This window comes from Oncorhynchus clarkii, chromosome 27 (genome assembly GCF_045791955.1).
Source record: "Oncorhynchus clarkii lewisi isolate Uvic-CL-2024 chromosome 27, UVic_Ocla_1.0, whole genome shotgun sequence".
NCBI classification, from domain to species: Eukaryota; Metazoa; Chordata; class Actinopteri; order Salmoniformes; family Salmonidae; genus Oncorhynchus; species Oncorhynchus clarkii.
Window position 1 is genome coordinate 45,411,271 of NC_092173.1, and position 19,106 is coordinate 45,430,376.

Consider the following 19,106-nt stretch of genomic DNA (forward strand, 5'->3'; position numbering starts at 1 on the left):
CCATGTCTGTCTCTAGCCTTCTATTTCCATGTCTCTCTCTCTCTCTAGCCTTCTATTTCCATGTCTCTCTCTCTCTCTAGCCTTCTATTTCCATGTCTCTCTCTCTCTCTAGCCTTCTATTTCCATGTCTCTCTCTCTCTAGTCTTCTATTTCCATGTCTCTCTCTAGCCTTCTATTTCCATGTCTCTCTCTCTAGCCTTCTATTTCCATGTCTCTCTCTCTCTCTCTAGCCTTCTATTTCCATGTCTCTCTCTCTAGCCTTCTATTTCCATGTCTCTCTCTCTAGTCTTCTATTTCCATGTCTCTCTCTAGCCTTCTATTTCCATGTCTCTCTCTCTAGCCTTCTATTTCCATGTCTCTCTTTCTCTCTAGCCTTCTATTTCCATGTCTCTCTCTAGCCTTCTATTTCCATGTCTCTCTTTCTCTCTAGCCTTCTATTTCCATGTCTCTCTTTCTCTCTAGCCTTCTATTTCCATGTCTCTCTCTCTCTGTCTCTCTAGCCTTCTATTTCCATGTCTCTCTCTAGCCTTCTATTTCCATGTCTCTCTCTCTCTAGCCTTCTATTTCCATGTCTCTCTCTCTCTAGCCTTCTATTTACATGTCTCTCTTTCTCTCTAGCCTTCTATTTCCATGTCTCAGAACGCTAGAGAGAGAGACATGGAAATAGAAGGCTAGAGAGAGAGAGACATGGAAATAGAAGGCTAGAGAGAAAGAGAGACATGGAAATAGAAGGCTAGAGAGAAAGAGAGACATGGAAATAGAAGGCTAGAGAGAGAGAGACATGGAAATAGAAGGCTAGAGAGAGAGACATGGAAATAGAAGGCTAGAGAGAGAGACATGGAAATAGAAGGCTAGAGAGAGAGACATGGAAATAGAAGGCTAGAGAGAGACATGGAAATAGAAGGCTAGAGAGAGAGAGAGACATGGAAATAGAAGGCTAGAGAGAAAGAGAGACATGGAAATAGAAGGCTAGAGAGAGACATGGAAATAGAAGGCTAGAGAGAAAGAGAGACATGGAAATAGAAGGCTAGAGAGAGAGACATGGAAATAGAAGGCTAGAGAGAGACATGGAAATAGAAGACTAGAGAGAGAGACATGGAAATAGAAGGCTAGAGAGAGAGACATGGAAATAGAAGGCTAGAGAGAGAGAGAGAGACATGGAAATAGAAGGCTAGAGAGAGAGACATGGAAATAGAAGGCTAGAGAGAGACATGGAAATAGAAGACTAGAGAGAGAGAGACATGGAAATAGAAGGCTAGAGAGAGAGAGAGACATGGAAATAGAAGGCTAGAGAGAGAGAGAGACATGGAAATAGAAGGCTAGAGAGAGAGAGAGACATGGAAATAGAAGGCTAGAGACAGACATGGAAATAGAAGGCTAGAGAGAGACATGGAAATATAAGGCCAGAGAGAGACATGGAAATAGAAGGCTAGAGAGAGAGAGAGACATGGAAATAGAAGGCTAGAGAGAGACATGGAAATAGAAGGCTAGAGAGAGAGAGAGACATGGAAATAGAAGGCTAGAGAGACATGGAAATAGAAGGCTAGAGAGAGAGACATGGAAATAGAAGACTAGAGAGAGAAACATGGAAATAGAAGGCTAGAGAGAGAGAGAGGCATGGAAATAGAAGGCTAGAGAGAGACATGGAAATAGAAGGCTAGAGAGAGAGACATGGAAATAGAAGGCTAGAGAGAGACATGGAAATAGAAGGCTAGAGGGAGAAACATGGAAATAGAAGGCTAGAGAGAGACATGGAAATAGAAGGCTAGAGAGAGGCATGGAAATAGAAGGCTAGAGAGAGACATGGAAATAGAAGGCTAGAGAGAGAGACATGGAAATAGAAGGCTCTCTCTCTAGCCTTCTATTTCCATGTCTCTCTCTCTCTAGCCTTCTATTTCCATTTCTCTCTTTCTCTCTAGCCTTCTATTTTCAAACTCTCTATTTCTCTCTAGCGTTCTATTTCCATGTCTCTCTCTCTCTCTCTAGCCTTCTATTTCCATGTCTCTCTCTAGCCTTCTATTTCCATGTCTCTCTCTCTAGCCTTCTATTTCCATGTCTCTCTCTCTCTAGCCTTCTATTTCAATGTCTCTCTCTCTAGCCTTCTATTTCCATGTCTCTCTCTCTCTAGCCTTCTATTTCCATGTCTCTCTCTCTCTAGCCTTCTATTTCAATGTCTCTCTCTCTAGCCTTCTATTTCCATGTCTCTCTTTCTCTCTAGCCTTCTATTTCCATGTCTCTCTCTCTCTAGCCTTCTATTTCCATGTCTCTCTCTCTAGCGTTCTATTTCCATGTCTCTCTCTCTCTAGCCTTCTATTTCCATGTCTCTCTCTCTAGCCTTCTATTTCCATGTCTCTCTCTCTCTAGCCTTCTATTTCCATGTCTCTCTCTCTCTCTAGCCTTCTATTTCCATGCCTCTCTCTCTCTCTAGCCTTCTATTTCCATATCTCTCTTTCTCTCTAGCCTTCTATTTCCATGTCTCTCTTTCTCTCTAGCCTTCTATTTCCATGTCTCTCTCTCTCTCTAGCCTTCTATTTCCATGTCTCTCTCTAGCCTTCTATTTCCATGTCTCTCTCTCTAGCCTTCTATTTCCATGTCTCTCTCTCTAGCCTTCTATTTCCATGTCTCTCTCTCTAGCCTTCTATTTCCATGTCTCTCTCTCTCTAGCCTTCTATTTCCATGTCTCTCTTTCTCTCTAGCCTTCTATTTCCATGTCTCTCTTTCTCTCTAGCCTTCTATTTCCATGTCTCTCTCTCTCTAGCCTTCTATTTCCATGTCTCTCTCTCTAGCGTTCTGAGACATGGAAATAGAAGGCTAGAGAGAAAGAGAGACATGTAAATAGAAGGCTAGAGAGAGAGAGACATGGAAATAGCCTTCTATTTCAATGTCTCTCTCTCTGGCCTTATATTTCCATGTCTCTCTCTAGCCTTCTATTTCCATGTCTGTCTCTAGCCTTCTATTTCCATGTCTCTCTCTCTCTCTAGCCTTCTATTTCCATGTCTCTCTCTCTAGCCTTCTATTTCCATGTCTCTCTCTCTAGCCTTCTATTTCCATGTCTCTCTCTCTCTAGCCTTCTATTTCCATGTCTCTCTTTCTCTCTAGCCTTCTATTTCCATGTCTCTCTTTCTCTCTAGCCTTCTATTTCCATGTCTCTCTCTCTCTAGCCTTCTATTTCCATGTCTCTCTCTCTAGCGTTCTGAGACATGGAAATAGAAGGCTAGAGAGAAAGAGAGACATGTAAATAGAAGGCTAGAGAGAGAGAGACATGGAAATAGCCTTCTATTTCAATGTCTCTCTCTCTAGCCTTCTATTTCCATGTCTCTCTCTCTCTAGCCTTCTATTTCCATGTCTCTCTCTCTCTAGCCTTCTATTTCCATGTCTCTCTCTCTCTAGCCTTCTATTTCAATGTCTCTCTCTCTAGCCTTCTATTTCTATGTCTCTCTTTCTCTCTAGCCTTCTATTTCCATGTCTCTCTCTCTCTAGCCTTCTATTTCCATGTCTCTCTCTCTAGCGTTCTATTTCCATGTCTCTCTCTCTCTAGCCTTCTATTTCCATGTCTATTTCCATGTCTCTCTCTCTCTAGCCTTCTATTTCCAGGTCTCTCTTTCTCTCTAGCCTTCTATTTCCATGTCTCTCTTTCTCTCTAGCCTTCTATTTCCATGTCTCTCTTTCTCTCTAGCCTTCTATTTCCATGTCTCTCTTTCTCTCTAGCCTTCTATTTCCATGTCTCTCTCTCTCTCTAGCCTTCTATTTCCATGTCTCTCTCTCTAGCCTTCTATTTCCATGTCTCTGTCTCTCTCTAGCGTTCTATTTCCATGTCTCTCTCTAGCCTTCTATTTCCATGTCTCTCTCTCTCAACCTCTCTCTAGCCTTCTATTTCCATGTCTCTCTCTCTAGCCTTCTATTTCCATGTCTCTCTCTCTCTAGCCTTCTATTTCCATGTCTCTCTCTCTCTAGCCTTCTATTGCCATGTCTCTCTTTCTCTCTAGCCTTCTATTTCCATGTATCTCTTTCTCTCTAGCCTTCTATTTCCATGTCTCTCTCTCTAGCGTTCTATTTCCATGTCTCTCTCTCTAGCGTTCTATTTCCATGTCTCTCTCTCTAGCCTTCTATTTCCTTGTCTCTCTCTATCCTTCTATTTCCATGTCTCTCTCTCTAGCCTTCTATTTCCAGGTCTCTCTCTCTCTAGCCTTCTATTTCCATATCTCTCTCTCTAGCCTTCTATTTCCATGTCTCTCTCTCACTAGCCTTCTATTTCCATGTCTCTCTCTAGCCTTCTATTTCCATGTCTCTCTAGCATTCTAATTCCATGTCTCTCTCTCTCTCTCTCACTCTCTCTCTCTGGCCCTCTATTTCCATGTCTCTCTCTCTAGCCTTCTATTTCCATGTCTCTCTCTCTCTAGCCTTCTATTTCCACGTCTCTCTCTCTAGCCTTCTATTTCCATGTCTCTCTTTCTCTAGCCTTCTATTTCCATGTCTCTCTCTCTCTAGCCTTCTATTTCCATGTCTCTCTCTCTGTCTAGCCTTCTATTTCCATGTCTCTCTCTCTGTCTAGCCTTCTATTTCCATGTCTCTCTCTCTCAGCTGTGTCATCAGTTCCTCTGCTTCATAATGATGAATGGTTCTAGCAGTAGTATCCCAGTGGTGTCCATGCCGTCTATTTCTGGCCCGTCTCTAATACGAGATTGTCGTTCATCTGATTTCTTCATGTGGAGGTTACTAATGATCTTCTTCACGACTCCGTTCCCTATTTAGTGCACTACTTAGGACTCTGTTTTAGCCCCTATTGCTCTGGTCTAAAGTAGTGCACTCTATATGGGAATAGGGTGCCAGCCCTGGTCCTAAAGTAGTGCACTATATATGGAATAGGGTGCCAGCCCTGGTCTAAAGTAGTGCACTATATATGGAATAGGGTGCCAGCCCTGGTCTAAAGTAGTGCACTATATATGGAATAGGGTGCCAGCCCTGGTCTAAAGTAGTGCACTATATATGGAATAGGGTGCCAGCCCTGGTCTAAAGTAGTGCACTATATATGGAATAGGGTGCCAGCCCTGGTCTAAAGTAGTGCACTATATATGGAATAGGGTGCCAGCCCTGGTCTATAGTAGTGCACTACATAGGGAATAGGGTGCCATTTGGGATGCATGTCATATGTACGTACCAGACAGTAATCAGTTAGCCCTGGTCGCATGGCGTAGGAACCTGTGCTAATTGTTAATTAGCCAGATCAGCTGTTATATGATGATCTCGCTTTAATGGCTCATATTCATGACGGCTTAGAGAGATTCAGAGAAACATGACTCACGATGACAAGCTTTTGTTTTGGTTAAACGTTTTATTTTTGGCGCGGGGGGGGGGGTGCAGAATAACGTGACGCAACATTCACATGTTGGGTGGCTGTCACAGGAATGGAGATTTAACTGTTACCAACACAGCAGATCAACAGGGCAGTAATATGCAGTGTAGTTTTACATTGTCAATGGATACTGTATTCACGTATTGTTTTTCATCAGTTGTATCATTTAAATAGAACTGGGTTTGTAAGGCAGAGAGAGAGGCTGTCCTAACTGTATATACAGATGGAGGGGTCTTCTATCCAAGTAGAATGTTGTCTTCTAATTGTGGTGGTGTTTTCTCATCAACATGTTGTTATGTTCCAGCTGTCAGAGACTCTGCAGGTCCAGACTCCCGCGGTGCCCCCAGGGCAGTGCCAGCCGCCCCGCGTGGTGGGCAAGCCCAAGGCCAGAGAGGTGCAGCTACGTTGGGGTGAGTCACTCTGCCATCCCCCCTGCCGACCTACACTACCACCCCTCTGTCACCATGCCAACCTACACTACCACCCCTCTGTCCTACACTACCACCCCTCTGTCACCATGCCAACCTACACTACCACCCCTCTGTCACCATGCCGACCTACACTACCACCCCTCTGTCACCACGCCGACCTACACTCCCACCCCTCTGTCACCACGCCAACCTACACTACCACCCCTCTGTCACCATGCCAACCTTAACCGTCACTCTGTCACCATGTCACCACTACAACCACTTTGTGTGGGCATATTTTATTATCTTTTGGTGCCAGGGAATAACTGGCTTTAATATTATATATGCTATTTTAGCAGACACATTGTGTTGGGGGAGTCTGTTGTCAAGCTGTCTGTTACTTGAAGACAGTCTGTTGCCAAGCTGTCTGTTGTCAAGCTGTCTGTTGTCAAGCTGTCTGTTGTCAAGCTGTCTGTTGTCAAGCTGTCTGTTATCTGAAGACAGTCTGTTGTCAAGCTGTCTGTTACCGGAAGACAGTCTGTTGTCTAGCTGTCTGTTGTCTAGCTGTCTGTTGTCTAGCTGTCTGTTGTCTAGCTGTCTGTTGTCTAGCTGTCTGTTGTCTAGCTGTCTGTTGTCTAGCTGTCTGTTGTCAAGCTGTCTGTTGTCAAGCTGTCGATTACCTGAAGGCAGTCTGTTGTCAAGCTGTCTGTTACCTGAAGACAGTCTGTTGTCAAGCTGTCTGTTACCTGAAGGCAGTCTGTTGTCAAGCTGTCTGTTGTCAAGCTGTCTGTTGTCAAGCTGTCTGTTGTCAAGCTGTCTGTTGTCAAGCTGTCTGTTGTCAAGCTGTCTGTTGTCAAGCTGTCTGTTGTCAAGCAGTCTGTTGTCAAGCTGTCTGTTACCTGAAGACAGTATGTTGTCAAGCAGTCTGTTGTCAAGCTGTCTGTTACCTGAAGACAGTCTGTTGTCAAGCTGTCTGTTACCTGAAGACAGTCTGTTGTCAAGCTGTCTGTTACCTGAAGACAGTCTGTTGTCAAGCTGTCTGTTGTCAAGCTGTCTGTTACCTGAAGGCAGACTGTTGTCAAGCTGTCTGTTACCTGAAGGCAGTCTGTTGTCAAGCTGTCTGTTACCTGAAGGCAGTCTGTTGTCAAGCTGTCGGTTACCTGAAGGCAGTCTGTTGTCAAGCTGTCGGTTACCTGAAGGCAGTCTGTTGTCAAGCTGTCTGTTACCTGAAGACAGTCTGTTGTCAAGCTGTCTGTTGTCAAGCTGTCTGTTGTCAAGCTGTCTGTTGTCAAGCTGTCTGTTACCTGAAGGCAGTCTGTTGTCAAGCTGTCTGTTACCTGAAGGCAGTCTGTTGTCAAGCTGTCTGTTGTCAAGCTGTCTGTTGTCAAGCTGTCTGTTACCTGAAGGCAGTCTGTTGTCAAGCTGTCTGTTGTCAAGCTGTCTGTTACCTGAAGGCAGTCTGTTGTCAAGCTGTCTGTTACCTAAAGGCTGTCTGTTGTCAAGCTGTCTGTTACCTGAAGGCAGAGTGTTGTCAAGCTGTCTGTTACCTGAAGGCAGAGTGTTGTCAAGCTGTCTGTTACCTGAAGGCAGAGTGTTGTCAAGCTGTCTGTTACCTGAAGGCAGAGTGTTGTCAAGCTGTCTGTTGTCAAGCTGTCTTTTGTCAAGCAGTCTGTTGTCAAGCTGTCTGTTACCTGAAGGCAGTCTGTTGTCAAGCTGTCTGTTGTCAAGCTGTCTGTTACCTGAAGGCAGTCTGTTGTCAAGCTGTCTGTTGTCAAGCTGTCTGTTACCTGAAGACAGTCTGTTGTCAAGCTGTCTGTTACCTGAAGACAGTCTGTTGTCAAGCTGTCTGTTACCTGAAGGCAGTCTGTTGTCAAGCTGTCTGTTACCTGAAGGCAGAGTGGCCAACGTTAATGTTGTTGTTGATCATTGTAATTATATGTGCTGCCATTTTAGAAATGTACCATCGTAATGAGCATAATCTGAAATAAACACATAATCTGGAATAAACACATAATCTGGAATAAACTAATTGGTGTCTCTCCCAGGACCGCCGTGTGTGGGCGGTGGCAGCCCGGTGTCGGTCTATAGTGTGGAGGTGTGTGGCACTGGTCCTCAGGGGTCAACGGGTCAAGAGGAGGTCAGGGAGGTGTACCAAGGTTCGGAGGTCGACTGCACCGTGGGTAGTCTGCTGCCGGGACGGACGTACAGCTTCCGCCTTCGGGCCGCCAACAAGGCTGGGGTGAGACGACGACGACTTGTTTTATCCCTTGAATGCTGGGAAAACTGAACTCAACTTTGTTGGTTCATGAATGATACAGGATTGTCTTGGGGTCAGGTGTGTAGGTTTGACTAAATATGTTTCAGGTGTGAACAAAAAAGTGTATTTAGTCTTTCTCTGAATCTCTCCTCCGTATTTCCTCACTTCCTGTAAGTTGTGTCACTAAGTGTGTGTATTTTGGTTGTGTGTGTGTTAGTACGGACCCCTGTCAGAGCATTGTGAGGTGACCATGGGCCCCGGGGCTCCAGAGCCCTGTAAGGCCCCTCACATCACCTGCAAGTCCCCTACTGTGGCTGTGGTCAGCTGGGAGGTAGGCACACAACACCTGTGACTCCTGTTCTACGTGGTTTGTACTACAAAATGAATCATCCTGTTAAATCAAAACGGACGTTTTATCTGTGTTGAACCAATCAATCAATGGATCCCGTGGTGTTTAACAGTCTCACCACAGCTCCTCTGTTTTCTCCCTCCCCAGGCTCCAGCATGTAACGGGGGGGTCATCTCAGAGTACCGTGTGGAGTGGGGGGCAGCGCAGGGCACCATGCAGGTGTGTTTCAGCGGTGCCAGCCTCACCCACGAGGTCAAGGGACTGCTGCCCGCCACCAACTACTTCTGCCGGGTTCAGGTGAGTCCAGATTTCTGTTACTATAACGTACCACTTTCTATCTACAGGTGAGTCCAGACAGCAGGGTTAACCAGTACTATCTCCCTGTCACAAGTAGTGCTGACCGCACAAAACTATATTATTTTGAGATTTTATTGCGATTTGATGTTTCAAGCATATTGCTGACCATATTTCTGCTGCGGAGAGACGAGAGAGAGAGAGACGAGAGAGAGAGACGAGAGAGAGAGACGAGAGAGAGACGAGAGACAGAGAGACAGACAGAGACGGGAGAGACAGAGACACGGGAGAGACGAGAGAGAGACGAGAGAGAGACGAGAGACAGACAGAGACACGGGAGAGAGAGAGAGAGAGATGAGTTTTGATCAGTCAGGGAAATTAAAGTGCTGAAAACACGTTGGTTAACTATTTAAAAAGACGATGGAGAACAAGCTGGAGAACAAAGATATCACCTCTACACCAGGGTAATCTGGTGTTGTATTAGATATCTCCTCTACACCAGGGTAATCTGGTGTTGTATTAGATATCTCCTCTACACCAGGGTAATCTGGTGTTGTATTAGATATCTCCTCTACACCAGGGTAATCTGGTGTTGTATTAGATATCTCCTCTACACCAGGGTAATCTGGTGTTGTATTAGATATCTCCTCTACACCAGGGTAATCTGGTGTTGTATTAGATATCTCCTCTACACCAGGGTAATCTGGTGTTGTATTAGATATCTCCTCTACGCCAGGGTAATCTGGTGTTGTATTAGATATCTCCTCTACGCCAGGGTAATCTGGTGTTGTATTAGATATCTCCTCTACGCCAGGGTAATCTGGTGTTGTATTAGATATCTCCTCTACGCCAGGGTAATCTGGTGTTGTATTAGATATCTCCTCTACGCCAGGGTAATCTGGTGTTGTATTAGATATCTCCTCTACACCAGGGTAATCTGGTGTTGTATTAGATATCTCCTCTACACCAGGGTAATCTGGTGTTGTATTAGATATCTCCTCTACACCAGGGTAATCTGGTGTTGTATTAGATATCTCCTCTACACCAGGGTAATCTGGTGTTGTATTAGATATCTCCTCTACACCAGGGTAATCTGGTGTTGTATTAGATATCTCCTCTACACCAGGGTAATCTGGTGTTGTATTAGATATCTCCTCTACACCAGGGTAATCTGGTGTTGTATTAGATATCTCCTCTACACCAGGGTAATCTGGTGTTGTATTAGATATCTCCTCTACACCAGGGTAATCTGGTGTTGTATTAGATATCTCCTCTACACCAGGGTAATCTGGTGTTGTATTAGATATCTCCTCTACACCAGGGTAATCTGGTGTTGTATTAGATATCTCCTCTACACCAGGGTAATCTGGTGTTGTATTAGATATCTCCTCTACACCAGGGTAATCTGGTGTTGTATTAGATATCTCCTCTACACCAGGGTAATCTGGTGTTGTATTAGATATCTCCTCTACACCAGGGTAATCTGGTGTTGTATTAGATATCTCCTCTACACCAGGGTAATCTGGTGTTGTATTAGATATCTCCTCTACACCAGGGTAATCTGGTGTGTTATTGATGCCATGTTTCAGCGTTTAGGTGTTTCTGTTATTGCTGTTCTCGGTAGCTAGCTAGCTAGGTTTGTAGCTCGGCCTTCTAACCAGCTAACAGCTACAAACTCATTCCCCAACAGGTCTGTCAGTTGACTGTCTTACACCCTCACGGGATTCAGACTTCAGCTGCCTCCATTTACGGGCCGATCTCTGTTTTAAATGTTAAAAAAATGTTGTTTTTTAAGTGTTACTTATCTTGATTAGATAAGTATTCACACCCCTGAGTCAATACATGTTAAAATCATCTTTGGAAGCGATTACAGCTGTGAGTTTTTCTGGGTAAATCTCTAAGAGCTTTCCACACCTGGATTGTACAATATTTGCCAATTTTTCTTTATAAAATTATACAAACTCTGTCAAATTGGTTGTTGATCATCTCGATTTAATCCATTTTATATTCAGGCGGTAACACAACAAAGGTGGAATCGGTTAAGGAGTGTGAATATTTTATTAAAGCACTGTATTTTTGGACGTAAAATCACCAGGAAATGAGCTCAGTGGTTTTATTTTAGGATCTTATCCCAATGTAATCAAGGTTGGAAATTATTTTGTTTTTCTCAAATAACAATCTGTTTAGGATCTGTTTTGGGATTGTTGCGGTCAATTTGCAGTTTCCAAATTATTTATTACCATGTTCAGGCCCCCCAGCCTTCCGCTCAAGGAACAATGGTTCCTTTGCTAAATGTGAGGGGACCCCTGATCTACAGAGTATGAGAGGCACCACACACAGTGAGGAGTTGGAGGCAGAGCTGGAGACTGGTGTACACTCACTACCACCTAGTGGTCAGAAGTGGTCATTACAACTATACATTTGGTTCCCTAGCTGCTAAGGATAGACAACACCCAAGGCACAGATACACTATGTGACCAAAGCTATGTTGACACCTGCTGGTCACACATCTCATTACAAAATCATGGTCATTAATATAGAGTTGGTCCTCCCTTTGTTGCTATAACAGCCTCCACTCTTCTGGGAAGGCCTTCCACTAGATGTTGGAACAATGCTGCTATAACAGCCTCCACTCTTCTGGGAAGGATTTCCACTAGATGTTGGAACATTGCTGTGGGGATTTACTTCCATTCAGCCACAAGAGCATTAGTGAAGTCGGGAACACTGATGTTGGGTGATTAGGCCTGGCTAACAGTCGGCATTTCAATTCACCCCAAAGGTGTTCGATGGGGTTGAGGTCAGGGCTCTGCGCAGACCAGTCAAATTCTTCCACACTGATCTTGACAAACCATTTCTGTATGGACCTCGCTTTGTGCACGGAGGGGCATTGTCATGCTGAAACAGGAAAGGTTATTCCCCAAACTGTTGCCACAATGTTGGAAGCATAGAATCGTCTAGAATGTCATTGTAGCGTTAAGATTTCCCTTCACTGGATCTAAGGAGCCCGAACCATGAAAAACAGCCCCAGACCATTATTCCTCATCCACCAAACTTTACAGTTGGCACTATGCATTGGGGCAAATAGCGTTCTTCTGCCATCCGCCGAACCCAGATTCTTCCGTCGGACTGCCAGATGGTGAAGGCTGATTCATCACTCCAAACAACGTGTTTCCACTGCTCCAGAGTCCAATGGCGCTGAGCTTTACACCACTCCAGTCGACGCTTGGCATTGCGCATGGTGATCTTAGGCTAATGTGCTGCTGCTCGGCCACGGAAACCCATTTCATGAAGCTCGCGACGAACAGTTATTGTGCTGATGTTGCTTCTAAAGGCAGTTTGGAACTCGGAAGTGAATGTTGCAACCGAGGACAGAGTATTTTAACAAACTTCAGCATTCTGTTTTGTCGTTCTGAGCTTGTGTGGCCTACCACTTTGCGGCTGAGCCATTGTTGCTCCGAGACGTTTCCACTTCACAATAACAGCACTTACAGTTAACCTTGCTCTAGCAGGGCAGAAATGTGACTCGTTGGAAAGGTGGCATCCTATGACGGTGCCACGTTGAAAGTCACTGAGCTCTTCAGGAAGGCCATTCTACTGACAATGTTTGTCTATGGAGATTGCATGGCTGTGTACTCGAGTTTATACACCTGTCAGCAACAGGTGTGGCTGAAATGGCCGAATCCAGTTACTTGAAGGGGTGTCCACATACTTTTTGTATATATAATGTAGCTAGTATCTTCCGATTACATCAACCCAAATCCAGGGGAAAAATAGGAAACTGACAGTGTCCTGCGAAAACATAATCCTAGTTGTCACATTCTGGCAGTAAAGACAGACTCCTTGTGTCATTAAGAGCCTGTGTTTCTTCTGTAACATATCAAATCATCTCTCTCATCTCCAGGCTGTGAACGTGGCTGGCGTAGGTCTGTTCAGTGAGGCTGTCCTCTGTCAAACTCCTCCTTCTGTACCTGCGGCCGTCAGCAGCGTCCATGCCCTCAAAGAGGCGGAGCTACGGGGATACCACACCTCCACAGACCAGGAGGAAGAGGAAGAGGAAGAGGAGGAGGAGGAAGATGGACCCCGCACGCCTCCTCTCTACTCCCCCTCCACTTGTCTAGGTCAGTTTGGTTTGTCATTGTTTTGTTTGTCTTGTTGAATGTTGTAAAGCCTCATTGGGGCCATTTAAAAAGAGATATATATATATATATAGTACCAGTCAAAAGTTTAGACTCCTACTCATTCAAGGGTTTCTCTTTATTTTTGCTATTTTCTACATTGTAGAATAATAGTGAAGACATCAAAACTATGAAATAACACATATGGAACCATGTAGTAACCAACATAGTGTTAAACAAATCAACATATATTTTATATTTGAGATTCTTCAAAGTAGCCACCCTTTGCCTTGATGACAGCTTTACACACCCTTGGCTTTCTCTCAACCAGCTTCATGAGGTAGTCACCTGGAATGTATTTCAATGAACAGGTGTGCCTTGTTAAAAGTTAATTTGTGGAATATCTTTCCTTAATGCGTTTGAGCCAATCAGTTGTGTTGTGACAAGGTAGGGGTGGGTATACAGAAGATAGTTGGTAAAAGACGAAGTGCAGAAAGGTGTTAAAAATCCTACAATGTGATTTTCTTGATTTTTTTCCCTCATTTTGTCTGTCATAGTTGTCATAGTTGAAGTGTACCTATGATGAAAATTACAGGCCTCTCATCTTTTTAAGTGGGAGAACTTGCACAGTTGGTGGCTGACTAAATACTTTTTTGCCCCACTGTAAGTGTTATTTCATAGTTGTGATATAAAACACTTTTTTTGGTTACTACATGATTCCATATGTGTTATTTCATAGTTTTGATGTCTTCACTATTATTCTACAATGTAGAAAATAGTACAAATAAAGAACAACCATTGAATGAGTAGGTGTCCAAACGTTTGACTGGTTCTGTATATATATATTTATATCCCAATGCCCCAGGGCAGTGATTGGGGACATTGCCCTGTGTGTCTGGTCACTAAAGATCCCATGGCCCTTATCGTAAGAGGAGGGGTGTTAACCCTGGTGTCCTGACTAAATTCCCAAGCTGTCCCTCATACCATCACGGTCACCTAATCATCCCCAGCATCCGATTGGTTCATTCCCCTGTAACTATTCCCCAGGTCGTTGCTATAAATGAGAATGTGTTCTCAGTAAATTTAGCTGGTTAAATAAGGGTTTAATAAAACATTTATCCGTGTGGTGTGTCGAGAGGTGTTGTTGCAGACGTTCCCAAAGTAACTGAGAAACAGTTAATTGAATTGAAATGGGATTGAGAAGCACTATATAATATTCTAATTGTTGTTATTATTGTAGCTATTGGTTGGGAGCCGCCGTGCGACCACGGGGCTGAGATCTCCTCCTACCTCATAGACCTGGGAGAGAGACAGTCCATCTCTGTAGGACCAGTCACCAAGTATATCATTCAGCATCTGCAACCGGACACCAGCTACAGGTACACACACACACTACACCAGGTGTACACACACACACACACACACACACACACACACACTACACCAGCTACAGGTACACACACACACTACACCAGGTGTACACACACACGCGCACTACACCAGCTACAGGTACACACACACCACACACACACTTTACCAGGTACACAGACACTCTGCCTCATACACACCTCTAAACCATCTCTCTGGCTCTCCTCCCTACATTTTTCTTTCTTCCTCCTCTCTCTGTAGGATTCGTATCCAGGCTCTGAACAACCTAGGATCAGGTCCGTTTAGCCACACCTTTAAGTTGAAGACCAAGCCTCTCCCTCCCCAGCCCCCCCGGCTAGAGTGTACTGCGTTCAGCCACCAGACCCTCAGGCTGAAGTGGGGTGACGGACCGGCCAAGGCCACGCCCTCAGACGCCCTCCAGTACCAGCTGCAGACAGAGGACAAGAGAGGCAGGTTGGTAGCCTGGTAAAACCCTACAGTATCATTAGTACCAGCTGTAGACAGAGGACAAGAGAGGCAGGTTGGTAGCCTGGTAAAACCCTACAGTATCATTAGTACAAGCTGCAGACAGAGGACAAGAGAGGCAGGTTGGTAGCCTGGTAAAACCCTACAGGATCATTAGTACCAGCTGTAGACAGAGGACAAGAGAGGCAGGTTGGTAGCCTGGTAAAACCCTACAGTATCATTAGTGCCAGCTGTAGACAGAGGACAAGAGAGGCAGGTTGGTAGCCTGGTAAAACCCTACAGTATCATTAGTGCCAGCTGTAGACAGAGGACAAGAGAGGCAGGTTGGTAGCCTGGTAAAACCCTACAGGATCATTAGCCTGGAATCTCTGGATGGAAATATATGGTTATATGGTGCAGAAAGGTGTTGATATGGTTCAGACAGACAGAAAGGTTTTGATATGGTGCAGAAAGGTGTTGATATGGTGCAGACAGACAGAAAGGTGTTAATATGGTGCAGAAAGGTGTTGATATGGTGCAGAAAGGTGTTGATATGGTGCAGAAAAGTGTTGATATGGTGCAGAAAGGTGTTAATATGGTGCAGAAAGGTGTTGATATGGTGCAGAAAGGTGTTGATATGGTGCAGACAGACAGAAATATGTTAATATGGTGCAGAAAGGTGTTGATATGGTGCAGAAATGTGTTGATATGGTGCAGAAAGGTGTTGATATGGTTCAGAAAGGTGTTAATATGGTGCAGAAAGGTGTTGATATGGTGCAGAAAGGTGTTGATATGGTGCAGACAGACAGAAAAGTGTTGATATGGTGCAGAAAGGTGTTGATATGGTGCAGACAGACAGAAAGGTGTTGATATGGTGCAGAAAGGTGTTGATATGGTGCAGAAAGGTGTTGATATGGTGCAGAAAAGTGTTGATATGGTGCAGAAAGGTGTTAATATGGTGCAGAAAGGTGTTGATATGGTGCAGAAAGGTGTTGATATGGTGCAGACAGACAGAAATATGTTAATATGGTGCAGAAAGGTGTTGATATGGTGCAGAAATGTGTTGATATGGTGCAGAAAGGTGTTGATATGGTTCAGAAAGGTGTTAATATGGTGCAGAAAGGTGTTGATATGGTGCAGAAAGGTGTTGATATGGTGCAGACAGACAGAAAAGTGTTGATATGGTGCAGAAAGGTGTTGATATGGTGCAGACAGACAGAAAGGTGTTGATATGGTGCAGAAAGGTGTTGATATGGTGCAGAAATGTGTTGATATGGTGCAGAGAGGTGTTGATATGGTGCAGACAGGCTGAAATGTGTTGATATGGTTCAGAAAGGTGTTGATATGGTGCAGACAGACAGAAAGGTGTTAATATGGTGCAGAAAGGTGTTGATATGGTGCAGAAAGGTGTTGATATGGTGCAGAAAGGTGTTGATATGGTGCAGAAAGGTGTTGATATGGTTCAGACAGACAGAAAGGTGTTGATATGGGGCAGAAAGGTGTTGATATGGGGCAGAAAGGTGTTGATATGGTGCAGAAAGGTGTTGATATGGTGCAGACAGACAGAAAGGTGTTGATATGGGGCAGAAAGGTGTTGATATGGTGCAGAAAGGTGTTGATATGGTGCAGAAAGGTGTTGATATGGTGCAGAAAGGTGTTGATATGGTTCAGAAAGGTGTTGATATGGTGCAGAAAGGTGTTGATATGGTTCAGAAAGGTGTTGATATGGTGCAGACAGACAGAAATGTGTTGATATGGTGCAGAAAGGCAGAAAGGTGTTGATATGGTGCAGAAAGGCAGAAAGGTGTTGATATGGTGCAGAATGGTGTTGATATGGTGCCGCTTTTTTCATGTTCAAATAAGGAGACTGGCAGACGACCTGTTTCATACCTCTCTCCTTGTCGTCCCCTCTCTCCTTGTCGTCCCCTCTCTCCCCTGCCGTCCCCTCTCTCCTTGTCGTCCCCTCTCTCCTTGTCGTCCCCTCTCTCCTTGTCGTCCCCTCTCTCCTTGCCGTCCCCTCTCTCCCCTGCCGTCCCCTCTCTCCCCTGCCGTCCCCTCTCTCCTTGTCGTCCCCTCTATCCTTGCCGTCCCCTCTCTCCCCTGCCGTCCCCTCTCTCCCCTGTCGTCCCCTCTCTCCCCTGTCGTCCCCTCTCTCCCCTGTCGTCCCCTCTCTCCCCTGCCGTCCCCTCTCTCCCCTGCCGTCCCCTCTCTCCCCTGCCGTCCCCTCTCTCCCCTGCCGTCCCCTCTCTCCCCTGCCGTCCCTTCTCTCCCCTGCCGTCCCCTCTCTCCCTTGTCGTCCCCTCTCTCCCTTGTCGTCCCCTCTCTCCCTGCCGTCCCCTCTCTCCCTGTCGTCCCCTCTCTCCTTGTCGTACCCTCTCTCCCCTGCCGTCCCCTCTCTCCTTGCCTTCCCCTCTCTCCCCTGCCGTCCCCTCTCTCCCCTGCCGTCCCCTCTCTCCCTGTCGTCCCCTCTCTCCCCTGCCGTCCCCTCTCTCCCCTGCCGTCCCCTCTCTCCCTGTCGTCCCCTCTCTCCCCTGCCGTCCCCTCTCTCCTCTGCAGGTTTGTCTCCTTGTACAGAGGGCCCTGCCACACTCACAAAGTCCAGCGACTCAATGAGTGTACCTCGTACATGTTCCGCATCCAGGCCTTCAACGAGGCGGGCCAAGGTCCCTTCTCCACGGTTTACACCTTCACCACCCCCCGCTCGCCGCCCGCCCCTATTAAAGGTACGTCTCTCTTTTCAGCCCCTCTATCCTCCACACGTCCTCTCACCTCACTTCCTGTCCCGTTCTCTCCCATCCTCTCACCTTTTTCCTGACTCACCTTTCAGCCTCACTGTCCTCAGCTTCACTGTCCTTAGCCTCACTGTCCTCACCTTTCAGCCTCACTGTCCTCACTGTCCTCAGCCTCACTGTCCTCAGCCTCACTGTCCTCAGCTTCACTGTCCTCACCTTTCAGCCTCACTGTCCTCACCTTTCAGCCTCACTGTCCTCACCTTTCAGCCTCACTGTCCTCAGCTTCACTGTCCTCACCTTTCAGCCTCACTGTCCTCACCTTTCAGCCTCATTGTCCCCAGCTTCACTGTCCTCACCTTTCAGCCTCACTGTCCTCACCTTTCAGCCTCACTGTCCTCACCTTTCAGCCTCACTGTCCTCACCTTTCAGCCTCACTGTCCTCACCTTTCAGCCTCACTGTCCTCACCTTTCAGCCTCACTGTCCTCACCTTTCAGCCTCACTGTCCTCACCTTTCAGCTTCACTGTCCTCACCTTTCACTTCACTGTCCTCACCTTTCAGCTTCACTGTCCTCAGCTTCACTGTCCTCACCTTTCAGCTTCACTGTCCTCACCTTTCAGCCTCATTGTCCTCACCTTTCAGCCTCATTGTCCTCAGCTTCACTGTCCTCACCTTTCAGCCTCACTGTCCTCACCTTTCAGCCTCACTGTCCTCACCTTTCAGCCTCATTGTCCTCAGCTTCACTGTCCTCACCTTTCAGCCTCACTGTCCTCACCTTTCAGCCTCACTGTCCTCACCTTTCAGCCTCACTGTCCTCACCTTTCAGCCTCACTGTCCTCACCTTTCAGCCTCACTGTCCTCACCTTTCAGCCTCACTGTCCTCACCTTTCAGCCTCACTGTCCTCACCTTTCAGCCTCATTGTCCTCAGCTTCACTGTCCTCATCTTTCAGCTCACTGTCCTCACCTTTCAGCCTCACTGTCCTCAGCTTCACTGTCCTCACCTTTCAGCCTCACTGTCCTCACCTTTCAGCCTCATTGTCCTCAGCTTCACTGTCCTCACCTTTCAGCCTCACTGTCCTCACCTTTCAGCCTCACTGTCCTCACCTTTCAGCCTCACTGTCCTCACCTTTCAGCCTTTCAATCTTTGAGCGTGTTGTACTCTCTCTCTGTAGCTCCCAGAGTGGAGCGTGTGGAGGACATGTCTTCAGTCTGTGAGGTGAGCTGGGAGCCCCTGCTGCCCATGAAGGGAGACCCCATCATCTACACGGTGCAAAGCATGATGGGTAACTCTGAGTACAAACAGGTAAGAAGAATGAGAAGGGATGTGATTTATGTAACACTGGATGTGGGGGGTGGAAACTCACCACAGCTATTGTCAATGGGTAGCACATCACCGAAGTCGTACCACGTTGGCTTGTCATTGAATTCACGTCAACGTCTTTAGTCATCGCTGTACAACAGTGGTCACCGACCGGCAGGTCACCGACAGCTGGTTGATCTCTAAGGCATTCCTGAAGGTAGAAATACTCCGGCCTTCCCAGCAGCCCCAGAGACCTGTAGAAGGCTGATGTTTAACTACCTAACGTTGCCCATGAATGGAAGTTAGGCTAGCGAGCAGGCATTGTAGCTAGGTATCCTGGGACAACAAAAGAACTAAAAGCACGTACTGTGTGACAGTGATGGACTGTTTCATCAACATGAAAGAGAGGAGGAGGGCGTTGTTGACTCACCCTGCTTGTAGAGAAACACCATGTTTCGAAAGC

At 46.0% G+C, this 19,106-nt stretch overlaps 1 protein-coding gene across 2 annotated transcripts in view; it reads left to right on the plus strand.

Annotated features, from left to right (window-relative positions):
* The window catches only part of LOC139386095 (fibronectin type III domain containing 3A), a 165,062-nt gene that overhangs the window by 134,549 nt on the left and 11,407 nt on the right, over positions 1-19,106 (plus strand). For both annotated transcript variants that reach the window (XM_071131517.1, XM_071131518.1), the window contains 9 exons: positions 5,658-5,763; positions 7,809-8,002; positions 8,238-8,351; positions 8,517-8,666; positions 12,565-12,781; positions 14,019-14,157; positions 14,408-14,620; positions 17,168-17,334; positions 18,516-18,646. In XM_071131517.1, the coding sequence (XP_070987618.1) occupies positions 5,658-5,763; positions 7,809-8,002; positions 8,238-8,351; positions 8,517-8,666; positions 12,565-12,781; positions 14,019-14,157; positions 14,408-14,620; positions 17,168-17,334; positions 18,516-18,646 (1,431 nt within the window). The remainder of the gene's footprint in view (positions 1-5,657; positions 5,764-7,808; positions 8,003-8,237; positions 8,352-8,516; positions 8,667-12,564; positions 12,782-14,018; positions 14,158-14,407; positions 14,621-17,167; positions 17,335-18,515; positions 18,647-19,106) is intronic.